The following is a 15,231-nucleotide window of genomic DNA, read 5'->3' on the forward strand; positions in this document are numbered from 1 at the left end:
AGACATAAATATATTAACCTTAGAAACAGAGGTTCTGCACTCTGGTAGAGTAGGAATACGAAGAAACATATCATGCAGTGAATCTTTCTTGTGTTTTGTCTTAAAAACAGTCAGAATAGTGTGTGGATGTATTGGATTAGGACCAAAGAGACCCAAGTTCAAGTCCACCTTCACTCAAGGAAACTCACTGGATGTCTTTGGACCAACCACTCTTAGAGTTGTTGTTAAGAGAAGGAGGAAGTTCCTTACTGAGTTTCCTGGAGGAAAAGTAGGGTATAACTCAATTAGGTAGATATATAGATGAATGTAAACCATGCTTTATATATAAGGTAATATGACTTTCTCTAAGAAGAAAGTGTTTGGATAACCTGTTTTGGAAAACATTCCTAAGATTTGGAAAGAGGCATGAGTGTTTTCTCTGAGCTCCTTGTGAAAATAGGTGTGAGTAAAGAAAGGAAATCTCCCATTCTGCTTATTCTATTGTTAGTCTGTTTTTAGCTTTCCCTGTACAATGAAGGAAGTTCTTGTTGTTGTTCTTGTTGTTGTTCTTGTTGTTGTTGTTATTATTATTATTATTATCATTATCATTATTAAGTTGGGAAGTAAAAGCCTGGGGCATGCTTCCAGTGTCTCTCTTCCCAGGCCTTAAATAAATTCCAATAAATAAACATCACCGACACAGTTCTGGAGGAATTAATTCATATCTGATAGCAGTTGAAATAGTTTTTGAATGCTCTTAAACCAGTTAGGTTTGCAATGTTATCAACCCACATTCAGTTAATCCCAACTCCCTCAAAAGCATACAAATGAACCTTTAAGTCAAGTTTAATTCTCGTTGTTTTCCTGACTACATATGTTCATGCAGCTTTCATAGCAACACTAGTGGTTTGCCATTGTCTTCTTCCAGTAATTTTGTTTAACCTTCAGATCCTCCCTGTAGCCTTGGGATTTTTTTTCTTAATAATCTAATGTCCAAATATGACCATGTCCTACCCTGCTCAGCTTCTCTTGGCATACTGTGTCAACCAAGTTGGCTAGGTAATGACACTCCATGAGCCTAATAAACACACTTTAATTACATATGTGTTTCTCTCAGGTCTTATATTTTTATTATATGTCTCAAAATGTGATATATGAAGTTCTTGTATTTCAGCTTTTATTTGAAGAGGTTGTCTTTTCTATTAAACTAAACATTATATTCATATGATTGCAATAGAGTAGTATGAAAGGTGTGGCATTTTGTAGATATACTTTTATAGAGTGAAAAAAAATGGAATCTCTGAACTTTCATCTATGTGATTTATTTGATACATTTTAATCAAGTGTGAAAAAGATTCAGTGACAGCTTTTTCATTGATAGGTAGTAGCAAAACTAACCAATAAGTTGCACAGCTGTAATTACAACTGAGGGTGGAGACAAAAGGGAGAATATTGTTTCCTAGTTGCAAGCATTGTTCTATATTTAGTTCTTGAATATAACAGTAATTCCCTCATTGACTCATATATGTTGCAGATTTGTAACAAAATTTATGGTTAGTCGTGAATGTCCCAGATTCTGCAAATTGCTGTGTCCTATTTATTTTTCCAATGGCTGCTGCAGACTTGTTTTACGATATAACTTTTGTCCTTGTTAATGAGAGACAGAAATAATTTTTTTTGGCTAGTTTTAAATTTGGTTGGTTGTTGGTGAATACAAGCTGCAAGCAAGCCTCCATAGCCAGCGATAAACTAGTAACTTAAAAGCATCCATTCTCTTCATGCATGCTATAATTCAAAGCTCTTGGTGTTTATTTAATTAGATTTTCCCATTTCCCCTCCATGAAGTCTACAGATTTGATGCTATAATACAAGATGGTGGAACTCCAAGTCACACCCACCAAAATAGATGAATTTCAGCAGCATGATTTCATGTTTTCAGGAGTTATGTAATGTTTGGAGTAGGAGCAGTTTGTATCCTAGAAGCCTTTCACCTGAACTTCCCCAAATCACAGATAAAAATAATTAGCCCTATTGTTTCCAGGAACAATATAGAATCATCAAATGGCCCCCAACTTTTCAAATATTATATAGTCCTGCAATAATAAGGATCTAACACTGGACATTTTGAATTATAGGTGGTGCAGGAAGACAGTACAGTGATATTCTAATAACTATAGCTTGTTAGAATAATATAATGGTATGAAACACATTCAAGAAAAAGCATGTTTACTTTATAATGCCTTCATTAAATGTTTTTAATCTTTGGAAGAACTTGTCTACCAGCAGCGATGACTTCTAGAAAGTTTACATTGTGAAATTGTTTCTATGGACTCTCTTTATAGGAACCCATTCATGTACCTGATCCTGTTGTTTCCATAACAATGAAGCCAGTCAACAAGGTAGGGATCTGAAGTAAAACAACAACTGGTGGAATAAATTAAGTGTGATCTGATTGGGGCTTTTTGATAGGAGTGGGCAAGAATATGGTGGCATTTCTGCCATTAAAATGTAATTGAAACATTTCAGTACAGAAGCTCTTTTTCTGCTACAGATTCTCCTTGCTTAACAATAGTAACTGCAAGTGGAATTTCCATCGCTAAGCAGTGCAGTCACAAAGCTCAACATTATGTGACCGCATTGCTTAGCAACATCAATCCTGGTAGCCCCTGTTGCTGTCATTATGTGAGGATTGCAGTTCCTTAACTGAGGACCTCATGTGACTAGGACAAGCAGTGGGGAAGCCAGCAGGAGGCTGAAAATCCTGGTCACAAGTCTTTCCTTTGGTGGCTTGCAAGCAGACCAGGGGGCAGGTGAATGCTATACATTGCGAGAGGATGCTGCAACCAGGTGCAAGCATGGCTGGATGGCGGAGGGGTTGCCGCAGAGCCTGAGCAGGCAGGTGGGATGTGGTGAGCTACACTACAGAATATGAGATCCCTGGGCTCATGTACTCCATAGCAGAGCTCCTCGATAGAAAAAGCAGAAGGAGTGACTTACAGGAGCAACTTGCAACCTTTACTACTGGCTTCCCTATTGATTTTGCTTGTGGAAAGTCAGTAGGGAAAGTCACAAATGGCAATCACGTGACCACAGGATGCTGCAAACAGTCTCAAATGTGAGCCAGTTACCAACCACCCAAATCGTGATCATGTGACCACAGGGGTGCTGTGACCAGAACTTGGAGGATCAGTCAAAACTACCACTCGTTCAGTGCCATAACTTCAGCGTTAAGTGGTCATTTTGAGTACCCTCTATAAACATTTGATAGGCTTGATGTCTTAAATGTCAGTATGATTTTTTTTTACATTCCTAATTGTGTTCCCAGATAAGTTAACATGACCCCAAAGTAAGAAATTCTCCATTTGTAGCAAGTATGTTTATGTTCTCCTCCAGAATAAGCCTCGATTGAAACTCAAGCTTTTTGAATTGTTAAATTATTCAATGAATGGAAAAATGTGGATTTATTCTTTCGGATTTTGTATTGGAGTGCCTCACAGATAATCAGATTCTTTATCAGTTGAGATTTGTTGTTGCTGTGTTGGCTTTCCTGCTGTGTACCCCTTAAGGCTGTTGATTAAATTTCCCATACGCGTGGGGAGTCAGGAGACTTTAACTTGCACCGTGTTGGTCCAGAGTTTGAAGCAGCTTGGCTCTTCATGGCCAGCATGACAACTATGAACTTTCCCCAGGCCTTCAAGATTGTGACATACTAGATTGGTCTGTTGTCATGATTTGGAATAAGCAGGTAATGATGGCCCTGAATTGGACGGCTCTTTCCCTATTTACTGATTTGACCTACCTCAAAGGCTGATACAGTGTCATGTTGTGGGACTCCTTGGGTGTGCCTTGTTTAGTGCTGCTCCTAAGTTTGGAACAGCATTCCCTCTGAGGCTTGTTTGGCCCTGACCATGCTGATCTTCAGAAAAGCATGATCAGCTTTAATGTTTTCTCAGCAGGGCAATTGTGAATCAGCTGATTGTTTCCTATTTGACTTTTGTTGCACTGCTGTTAGTGAATTTGGGACATCTTAAATCATATTTTTAATCCACTGTATAGTACAGTATGGCGAACCTTTTAGAGACCGAGTGCCCAAAAACGGGCCCCGCCCCCACTCTACCCCCACCCCGCCTGCCCGCCGATCGCTCAGCAGCATCATGGCAGCCTCCAGGGCCCGCTGATCGCTCAGCAGCGTCATGGCAGCCACACCCTCTGCCTGCGCCTCCCAGTATCAACTGTGCACGATGGGGCGTGAGAGCAGAATCTTTTCTACGCTGTCTGGCTACCATGTCCTTGGCTGCACTGCTCCATGTGGGCCACGCTCGGGAGCAACTCTCTTCCAGGGGGACTGCTGGTGAGCGGGTTGCGGGGGAGAGGCAAGGCTGGGGCAACGGCACATGTGCTCATAGAGAGGGCTCCGAGTGCTGCCTCTGGCACCCGTGCCATAGGTTTGCCACCACTGGTATAGTACTTCACTTTGATTAGGTAGCCATATAAACTGAATAAATATTCTCTCTTTTTAGAATGATGACAGGTTTGCCAAAGGCATTAACCGTTTTGTAAGAGAAGATCCCACTTTCCGAGTCCATTTTGACACTGAGAGCAAAGAGACGATTGTTTCAGGAATGGGAGAACTACACCTGGAAATCTATGCTCAGGTGAGTGTTAAAGTTTACACTGGGAATGATGCTGTTGTACTGTCACTTGACAAAAACATTTCTTTAACCTGGCCTGTTGGAACCTAGTACAGTTACGGGTTCCATATCTCACCAAATAAATCAATATCTCCTGCTATCAGTTTCTTGTATTATGATATTTGAAGATCAGGTTTCCATTTTTGGAGCATTTGGAGCAATGAATTTTTACTAAAGAAAATATATATATACTTACACATTAGGAGGCAACGTTGCATCTGTTACATAGATAAAATATTCTGTTTAGGGAGAAATCAAAGTATCTTCTGCCTTCCCAATTTTAGCTTGCATTTGTTTCAGTGATAACATTGTTGGAATTCTGCTGCTTAATAGCATTAAGTTAGGCTGTTTAGCCAAAATATATCTCTTTGGCCGTGCATTTAAATCAATAAAAACTTCGTGTCCTTTCTGTTTAGAGGATGGAAAGAGAATACGGTTGTCCTTGTGTGACTGGAAAGCCTAAAGTAGCATTCAGAGAGAGCATTGAGGCCACTATACCGTAAGTATTCAGTCTAATAAGTAAGTGCTGCCAGACCAGGGTCCGAGGATATTTACTTAGGTTCTTGGAGGATAAGCAGAATTGGAAGGGTGTCAGAAACCTCCAAGTAGTAATTTTATTGGCTATTTGTAGCTGCTTTCACCTCATTAGTTCAATAACCTGCAAGAATTAAAATCACTTTGACTGGCGACTATTCTCTGCTACTTTCACTCCATGCTGTGGATGCCATACAACTTGCATGTGCCAAGGAATAATTTCCTGCAAATAGAGAAAAGGAAATATTAGAACTATCTAAGTTTGAGGGAAATCTGGGAAGTGTATTTTATTTCTGAGCATGGCACCAAAACAAGGTTCTGTTCCTTTTTTTGGGGGAGTGGGGGGTATTTTATGCCATGTTTCATTTCTTTCCGATTTTCCTACCTCTTTTTTTCCTATTCATAAAAATTATTGAGCTGTAGACCAGGACAATTCAGAATGAGGATCACAGAAAAAACATCCTAAAACAATGTCTGATGCACTTTTATTTGAAGGTTATATTTTCAGATCGGTAATGCAAATGTGCTCTTAGGCTTTTGAATTGTGAAACAAAAAGTTTGCAAGGCTGCTCTAAGTTTGTTTCAGGATGCAAAATAGAGGTGAACTTCACAGCCCTAGTTAAATCAAACTTTGTGGATAATGAAATTTGAATGAAAATGTGTATGTGTTTCTGTTTGTGTTCGTGCGTGTATGTATGTGTATCTCTACTCTTGTCCTTTGTACATCTGCTATTTCAGTTCCCACTGCCTTTTCTGAACAATATGCAGTACCACTGCTGAATCTTCCCATATTTCATGATTGCATGAAAGTGAGTTCCCTGGCTACCGTTATCTTGTAATGCTATGATGTTTTTAGGAAAAGCGTAGGACAGTGTTTCTCAACCTTGACAATTTTAAGGCATGTGGACGTCAACTCCCAGAATTCCACAGCCAGCAATGCTGGCTGTGGAATTCTGGGAGTTGAAGTCCACATGCCTTAAAATTGTCAGGGTTGAGCAACACTGGCGTAGGAGGTGGACTTTGCTCTAACCTTGCAATTAACTCACATCTTACAAAAGGGCTCCGCCTGCATATGACACTAAAACAGAACTAGTGGCTAAAGCTTTAGAGAGCAACGGCATATTTCAAAATGTCCTTGACAGGATTGAACATTGGGCAAAACCCAGCAGGATGATTGATTACTCTGGCTTATGTGTCACTCAAATATGTTCAACTCTGAGCAGCAGCCCTTATTCTACAGTTCAGTTTTTAAAAAACACTAGGGGCAAATGGTAATACTTAGATAAAATATATGAGCATATCCAATCAGCAGGATTTGTAACTAACATAACCCAGCTACAACCTGTTGCTACATCTTGAAGAGGCAGTCAAGTACTCACCACTATTATAAAGGCCCTTTGAAATAGCCAGGTCTTGGTAGTCTACTGGAATTCTAACAGGGAAGAGACCACACTTTTCTGTTCGCTATATCAGAGAAATGGCCTGACATTGGGAATACTCAACAGTGAATTCCTGTGACCAGCTAGGGAAAAAAACTTCAAATATAGAATTTCTAGTTTCTGAGATTCAATTCAGGAAAATAAACAATATTCATCTTTGGTTAAATTTCAGTCCTCAACTCAATTGAGGTCCTTTTTGGTCCTCAACTCAGTCCTAAAGCTTAGGACTGTATTGTGCTCCCTATTTTCTTAGAAGTATGTACAGGTAGTCTTTGACTTACAACAGTTCATGTAATGACCATTCGAAGTTACAACATCACTGGAAAAACTGATTTATGACCATTTTTTTACATTATGACCATTGCAGCATCCTCATGATCATGTGATCAAGATTTGGATGCTTGGCAACTGGTTCATATTTATGAAGGTCACAGTGTCCCCAGATCATGTGAACACCTTTTGTGACCTTCTGACAAGCAACGTCAATGGGGAAACCAGATTCACTTAATTGGGCTATTAACTTAACAATGATTTACTTAGCAACCGTGGCAAGAAAAGTCATGAAATGGGGCAAAACTCACTTAACAAATGTTTCACTTAGCATCATAAATTTTGGGCTCATTTGTGGTCATAAGTCGAGGACTACTTGTACTGGATATCCAAAGTTGCTAACTAGATAAAAAAGGGGCATCTAGATCAAAGGAAATGATAATTCTCTTTCCACTCCCTTTAATAAGAACTACTATATGCTTAGAAATCAGCAAGTGAGGTTTTCATGGCGCTCTGTGAAGTCTTCATCACTTGTTTTACTAGTAAATGCTGTTGTAAAAGAACCCCTGTAACTTGCTAATTTGAAAAATGGAATCCTTACAGGCATTTAGATTCCCTACCAAGACGTCTTTGATCAGTGCAACATGAATTTTGAAACTGATATTAATACATTCAGTTTAACTGTTCTCTGGACTTGGGCATCTTACTCAATCCCTGCTGTTCTTCCCAATAATTACCATGAGTTCCCTGTCAAATTTAGATTTATTACCATGGAATTCACAGGTCTGGTCTTGTGGGGCTTTGTTTGACTAATACAGGTGGTTTAGAAGCCAAAATATCCCATGCTTTTTTTTTTGCCCTCATTGAATTATAGCATTAAGCCCCATTCCCATTCTGAAAACAAATGCTGGGATCTGCTTTCGACTAGAGTAAGAGTGTTATCTTGTTCTTTGGGCTATCTTGCTCTTACTTGTTGCTGGGCATGGATCAGATCAGACTGCACTCAGAGTAGAGGCTACAGGAAGTTCTCGATTTACAACCATTCAAAGTTATAGCAGCACTGAAAAAGTGACTAATGAGTGATTCTCATACTTATGATCGTTGCACCATCCCCACGGTCACATGATCAAAATTTGGGTGCGTGGCAATTGGCATGTATTTTCAATGGTTGCAGCGTCCCAGGGTCATCTGGTCACCATTTGGGACCTTCCCAATTCACTTCCAACAAGCAAAGTCAATGGGGGAAGCTGGATTTGCTTAACACCTGTGTGAGTCTCTTAATAACTACAGTGATTCACTCAACAACCATGGCAATCAGATCTTAAAATTGGGCATGACTCGCTTAACAACAGAAATTCTGCTTGCAATTGAGGTGGCGCAGTGGTTAGAATGCAGTATTGCAGGCTAATTCACTCTTCACTGCTAGGAGTTCGAGTTTGAGTCTGACCGGCTCAAGGTGGATTCAAGCCTTCCATCCTTCCGAGGTTGGTAAAATTAGGACCCAGATTGTTGGGGGCAATATGATGACTCTGTAAACCACTTAGAGCAAGGTCCCCAACCTTTTGGGCACCAGGGACCGGTTCTGTGGAGAAAGGTTTTTCTGCGTACCAGACAGTGCGTGATTTTGTGTGCTGCCTGCATCCCACAGATGGGACTTAAGCTGCTTGTTTGTGCAGACCGGTTGTGGGCATGCTGTGGCTCAGTACCGGTCCATGGATCGGGGATTGGGGACCCCTGGCTTAGAGAGTGTTTTAAAGCACTGTGAAGCGGTATATAAGTCTTATTGCTATTGTAAGTTGAGGACTTTCTGTACATCATTGCTCCCTATTTTGGAACCATTTCTGTCCAGTTTAGTGTCCTTGACTGTTGCCAGTGTTGTTGTTATATGAAAATAAGATGTATAACTTCCACTGTGCCTTTTTTTTAAAAAAAAACTTTTTCAAAATATTACTTACCTGGGAGGCAATATCATGAAATAAAACCTCATAGGAAAATTCAAGATAGTCATCATTTCTTTTCTGAAACCATAAAAGAGAAAATCAGTTCAGCAACTACAGTTCTCAGTTAAGTATAGATAATTATATATAATACACAGAATGTATATTTGGGAACTGAATAATCAGAAGAGATTTAGTTTTCCTTTCTTTTAGTCATACAAGCTTAGGTGCAAAACCCCCACGTTTAAAAAAAATTCTACTGGCTCAAGCAACTATGGTTTGCAAATTTTCTCTTTTAAAAAACCCAGATGGTTATACTTTATTGAGAAACATTCTAGTCTTATCCCAGCAAATTGTTTGCTTATTTTTGCTTATTATTTTATAACCCTGTTTATTTTGTCATAATATTAAATCATTAGGGACTGACTCCTTGGCTTGCTGGATTTTTGTGACCTCATATTCCTTATAGTTTCAGGGGAAAACAAAATATAACTTTTTTTTTTAAAGGCAGCATACTGCAGGAACTAATCTATACTGTGCTACAGTCTCATGTTTGCTTTTGGTATTATTCCCAACCTCAAGTAACCTGCTACCAAACTGTAAATAAATGTGCAATAATCAGTCCAGAAAATTTGTACAGCCCTATTATAAAAGAACAAAACAAAATTAAAAGTAAAATGTAGCAGAGTACTCAGAAATGTTCTTTTTAAGCTGGGGTGAAAATGCCTGGCCTAAGGCCTGGATCTGGTCTTCAAGATTTCTGCAACTAACCTGTAAAATAAACCTCTTTCCCCCCTTTCACCTTTTTCTCGCTGACATTTTGTTAGTCTTTCCTGAGCTGATGGATCTTGTAATTTGTGAACCCCTGATTTCTCAAGAGGGGAGTGTAAAATGTCACGACTTTGTTATTCTTTGGCTCTGTAGTTCTTTAAAGTTTATTTTGTTTATTAAATTTATTATGCCGCCCATCTCACTGTCAAGGGAGGCTCTGGACAGTTGCATTATTTTTGCTCTGGGGAAATGAGTTAGCAATTTTTGAGTCATAAATAGTGAGGTTGGTATTCTTAAAACAGTCATAACGTAGAAGTGAGAAGCAGTCTTTTTTTTGTGTGTGTGTGGGGGGAGAAACTAATTGAAATCGGTTAAGACTTTGACTTACCATTTGTTTGACATTTTGAATTTGAATCATATTGTACCAAGTGTTTTCTGTCGAATTCTGCCATACTATATATCCAGAGGCAACCTTGGCTAAGTTGAAAATAGGCTTCATTTCTTCTGTCATGTTTCCATCATTATCTGGAAATATAAGTAAAAGTTGTACTAAACAAATCTTGAAACAGAGAAAATGCATGTCTAGGCGCGGTATTGTGAATATGCATGCTTTAGTAAAAAATTATCTGGGTGTGCAACATGCATTCTTCCTTGTGTATCTGGAATTTGGACTTTGATCTAATAGCCATGTAGCTGAAATAACTATTGAAAAAAGAAAAAAACTAAGTCTGGATGGCCAGAACTATGTGGGCATGTATTACTCTTAAGATCCATATTGGAGGTACTTATAATTCTAATAGCTATAAACATGCTACAGCCAAATATGATTATTGTTTTGCATCACTGCTGGGACCATAAATAATTTCTGTTTGTTTAGAAAATTTATATGACTGCCTAACTTAAATGTATAATACTGGGTGTTGAACATCTTACTAAAATCCACTATAAGTTTAAAAAAATTGAGAGAACAAGATATCCTAAGTTTTAATAATAATAGCAATTTCACAAAACATATAATGGACACCTCCCCCCTCCACACATATACATATATCCTGGCCTAATGCATGAGAAAAAAAAACAGGTCTTCTCAGCCTTCTGAAAGACAGAGAGAGTCAGGGTTCTCCAGATCTCAAGAGTAAAGTTGTTCTATAGGGCAGCAATCATGACAAAGAAGGTCCTGTAAGATTATAGTGTTTAATAGAAGAGATTTCAATCATTCCCATTCTGTTAGATCTGAAATAGCTAGAACCCTTTAGAGGCCAGATGATGCAGCAAGTAATCTCACCCCATGTCAGGTATGGCTTCAAAGGCAACTCAACATAGAGCACAATGCAGTAATCCAATTGAGAAACGATTAAGGCATGAGCAGAACCCAGTCCACCCCACCCTGGTCCAGGAAGGGGATTCAACTTGCACACAAGACAAATCCTTGCAAAAGCCCATCTGGTCAAGGTTGCCATTTGCTTTTAGAGGAGGGCCCCCAGCTAGTGCACCAGCTTTGTGTGGAGGAGCGCTACTCCCTTAAAAATGAAACATCTGACAAATCTGGGCAATATAGTCCATATAGCCGTGTTAATCTTCTGGAATTAAAAAAAAAATCTGGTATTTTATACTAAAGCAATAGATTTACCATAACATAAGTATGCAGAGACCAGGATTCACTTTTTAAGACTCCTGGTTTGTTACTAAGAAAAAACCCAAAAACACTGTAGTCAGAAATGCAAGTAATACATTTATATATTGTTGCTTATTTATGGATTTTAAGAAAAGGATAAGATATCATGGTGCAAACCTTAACTATTTATGTATTTCCATATATCAAAACACAGTTTTCAAAGGGACTGCATCATGATAACTCTGACTGGTTCAAACAAAAGTCAGATCTTATTCTCGCCATATTTAGATGAACAACAGAAATGAAATAAACCAGAGCAATATTTTTTAAAAGGAAAAGTGTCAATAGATGCAAAGATCTCATAAAAATGTGTGTGTGCATGCAGGAAATGGCCACACGTCGCAATGAACAGGAATATGGTCAGGCCTATAGAACTTTGTATATTGGAAAAGAAAAATGCAAAATCTGCCATTAAGAGGAAGGGAAGAATCTCTGGAGCTCCCTGTCAGTTTTTAGGTAGGAAGATATACTGTAATAGTTTATGTTTAAGGTCCTCCCTCATTGGTTATTTGAAAACATTTGCAGATGTTATTTAACTTCAGAATGCAACATTTTAAGTAGCTTACCTGGTATATTTTTGGTCTCTAATGGCTCGGACAGGTGCTGAATTCTGTTGTAGAATATGCTGTCTGCTTCCTTTGAATGTGTCTCAAACTCCCCTTCCATAGCATAATGTACTTCAGGAGCAACAGGTGTCTCACCATGATGATAAAGTATCTCAGCTGTGCAATTCAGGGAGCTGCCCTGTTGCAGAAATAATTAGACCAGTTTAAAACTTCTGTTGCAGAAATAATTAGACCAGTTTAAAACTATTGCTAACAGCATGGAATTACCATTTGGCTTTATTTTAGTTCACAGTAAACCTGATGCCATCTGATTGAGATAGATCAAATCTTACTTTACAGCAATGTTGCTCAACCTTGGCAACTTTAAGGTTTGTGGGTAATAATAATGGCTGAAAGGTTTACAGTAGCCTTCTATGTTGGGTTCTGTTCTGCCATTCTCTTCTGCTCTGTCATGTCAGTAGAACCATTTATGTAGGAAAGATAGATGTCATTTCATATTTATCCTCCACATTATATTGTGGGATGATTCATTAGCAAGAACTTGATGGTATGCAAGGCCTCCATTAAACAAAAAACTAAATGAGATCACATCACAACAAGTCCTAGTTTTTTAAAGTGGTTTTGCATTTTAGTGTATACTTTGTTTTCTTTTTAGGTAATGAAACATCTGACAAATCTGGGCAATATAGTCTATATAGTCTATATATATAGTCTATAGTCTACATAGTCTATATAGCCACACATACATACATACTAGCATCAGATATGTATTAGGTGAGAATAGAGATTTGGGAAAGGTGGAGTGGCTTTAAGCCTTCACTTCTAGATTGAGAAGAACAATGACCTTTGTTTTTGTTTTAATTGCCATTATATAATAAACCACAGTTGCTGGGTTCATATGTGAGCTTAAGCCATAAAACATGACTAATAACTTACAACAGCTTTGAATTTGCTCTCTCTCACACACACTTTTTCATCACCAGTATTGCTCTCAGCAACCATGAGAGGGTGGGTGATCTGAGGATTCCTGCTCTAAACAGGTAGTGGATTACAGTGGTTCTTAACCTTTTTGAATGAATCGCCCCCTTGAGCCAATGAGGAAGTTGTCATCGCCCCCCCTCCCCTAACATAACCTCTCAATCACAACATAGGAAATAATTCTTCAATTTATGCAAACACTTTTTTTGTTTTCTTTAAAATTGTCATCAGGACATATCGATGCAAATAATTTATTTCCAGTCTTTTCCTCATATCTCCCATATTCTGGCCAATGGCGCGCCACTGTATAGGTAGAGGCTGCTGCGCAACGCGCATGAAGATAAGCGATGCGTCTTCACATATGTACGGCGTTCTGTACTGAAGCTAGCTGGAGGAACATTTGAAAACACAATTCAATCCACTAATAGCGAGCGATCTGATGTTTTTGTACGACAGATGTACAGCGATTCACTGTACGAAAAAGTCTCCAAAGTGTCCCCAAAACTTCTCGCTCCATCGCCCCCATATCACCCCCTTTTCGTTCCTTCGCCCCCGTGTCACCCCTTTTCGTTCCATCCCCCCAAAAAAAATTGAAATTGCCCCCTGGGGAGCAATATTGCCCAGGTTAAGAACCACTGGATTAGAAGACGCTTCCAACCTATGATTATGAGGAAGTTGGCTTAGAGAAGAGGAAAGATTTTATGGAGTCGGGGATGTCTGTACGTGGGTATTTGTGTGGGGGGTCTTCAGAAAGGAAACGGAAAGAGTTTTGTCGAAGGGAGTAAGGATTATTATCGAAGTTTTATCACTAAATCCCGTCCCGACGGGTGTAATGTATACAAATAAACCCCACCCCTACGTCTAATCCCGGAGGTCGTAGATACAGTCAGGGATTTCCAGTTCCAGCTTATACTAAAGAAAATATAAGACCCAAACTTACATTCTGAATACTTTCTTTCACTTCAAACGTAAGGTGGTATTTATGCCCAGTACCTGGAATATCCTAAAATAAAAAGAGGAATTATTACATTGCTTACCTTGAATATTTTGGTAGAGGTTGCTATTCTTTATCTGTATGGGTTTATTACTGAAAACAGGAAGGGAAAGGTGTAAAGCCTTAAGTTAAGCCGTTTGCTGAAAAACAGAGTGAATTGTCATAAAGTGATTCTTTAGAATTCTGTTGTGTTTATGAAATTCATAGTGTGGCAACCTTGCAAGGGTAAGCACATGGTACACTTATTCCATCCTTTCCAGCTTGTGTTCATGTGTTTTGAGGAGTACAAGTCCCATAACCTCAATAAGTATGATTGGGCTGTGAGGGTATAGTCCAGGGGTAGGCAACCTTGGCTCTTTTATGACTCATGGACTTCAACTCCCAGAATTCCTGAGCCAGCATGGAGTTGAAGTCCACGAGTCATAAAAGAGCCAAAGTTGCCTACCCCTGGTACTATAGTCCCAACATTTTCAGTTGCTATTTTGACCAGATCAGTATTGTTATTTATGGAATGCAAACAACTGTAACAATCTTTTTGTTTTTTAAAAAATAAATGTTTCCCATTGATATTTTCAATTTGAAGAGCCATGGTAGAGCAGTGGTTAGAACGCAATATTGCAGACTAATTCTGCTGACTGCCGGCAGTTTGGCCGTTCAAGTCTCACCTGCTCAAGGTTGACTCAGATTTCCATCCTTCCAAGGTCGGGGAAAATGAGGACGATTGTTGGGGGCAATAGGGTGACTCTGTAAACTACTTAGAAAGGCCTGTAAAGCCATATAATAATAGTAATAATAATAATAATAATAATAATAATAATAATAATAATAATAATAATAATAATAATAATAATAATAATAATAATAATAATAATAATAATAATAATAAAGTTGGAAGGGACCTTGGAGGTCATCAAGTCCAACCCCCTGCCCAGGCAGGAACCCTACACCATTTCAGACAAACGGCTGTCCAGTCTCTTCTTAAAAACCTCCAGTGTTGGAGCATTCACCACTTCTGGAGGCAGGTTGTTCCATTGGTTAATTGTTCTAACTGTCAGGAAGTTTCTCCTTAGTTCTAGGTTGCTTCTCTCCTTGATCAGTTTCCACCCATTGCCTCTCGTCCTGCCTTCAGGCGCCTTGGAGAATAGCTTGACTCCCTCTTCTTTGTGGCAGCCCCTGAGATACTGGAAGACTGCTATCGTGTCCCCCCTCGTCCTTCTCTTCGTTAAACTAGACATACCCAATTCCAGCAACCGTTCCTTATATGTTTTAGCCTCCAGTCCCCTAATCATCTTTGTTGCTCTTCTCTGTACTCTTTCTAGAGTCTCAACATCTTTTTTACATCGTGGTGACCAAAACTGGATGCAGTATTCCAAGTGTGGCCTTACTAAGGCATTGTA

The 15,231-nt window shown here is 39.0% G+C and overlaps 2 protein-coding genes across 2 annotated transcripts in view; one reads left to right on the forward strand and one right to left on the reverse strand.

The window, feature by feature from the left end:
- The window catches only part of GFM1 (G elongation factor mitochondrial 1), a 48,031-nt gene that overhangs the window by 22,858 nt on the left and 9,942 nt on the right, over positions 1–15,231 (forward strand). The window contains exons 11-13 of the mRNA XM_015831824.1: positions 2,322–2,378; positions 4,500–4,634; positions 5,087–5,169. Coding sequence (XP_015687310.1) covers positions 2,322–2,378; positions 4,500–4,634; positions 5,087–5,169 — 275 coding nt within the window. The remainder of the gene's footprint in view (positions 1–2,321; positions 2,379–4,499; positions 4,635–5,086; positions 5,170–15,231) is intronic.
- LXN (latexin) lies at positions 5,095–13,843 on the reverse strand (the record flags this gene model as incomplete). The annotated part of the gene is given in 5 exon segments (XM_015831825.1): positions 5,095–5,427; positions 8,869–8,931; positions 10,010–10,146; positions 11,863–12,040; positions 13,781–13,843. Coding segments are annotated over 5 exon segments (525 nt in total), but the record flags the coding sequence as incomplete, so codon positions are not given.

Source organism: Protobothrops mucrosquamatus, unplaced genomic scaffold (genome assembly GCF_001527695.2).
Source record: "Protobothrops mucrosquamatus isolate PMUCROS unplaced genomic scaffold, P.Mucros_1.0 scaffold_281, whole genome shotgun sequence".
NCBI classification, from domain to species: domain Eukaryota; kingdom Metazoa; phylum Chordata; class Lepidosauria; order Squamata; family Viperidae; genus Protobothrops; species Protobothrops mucrosquamatus.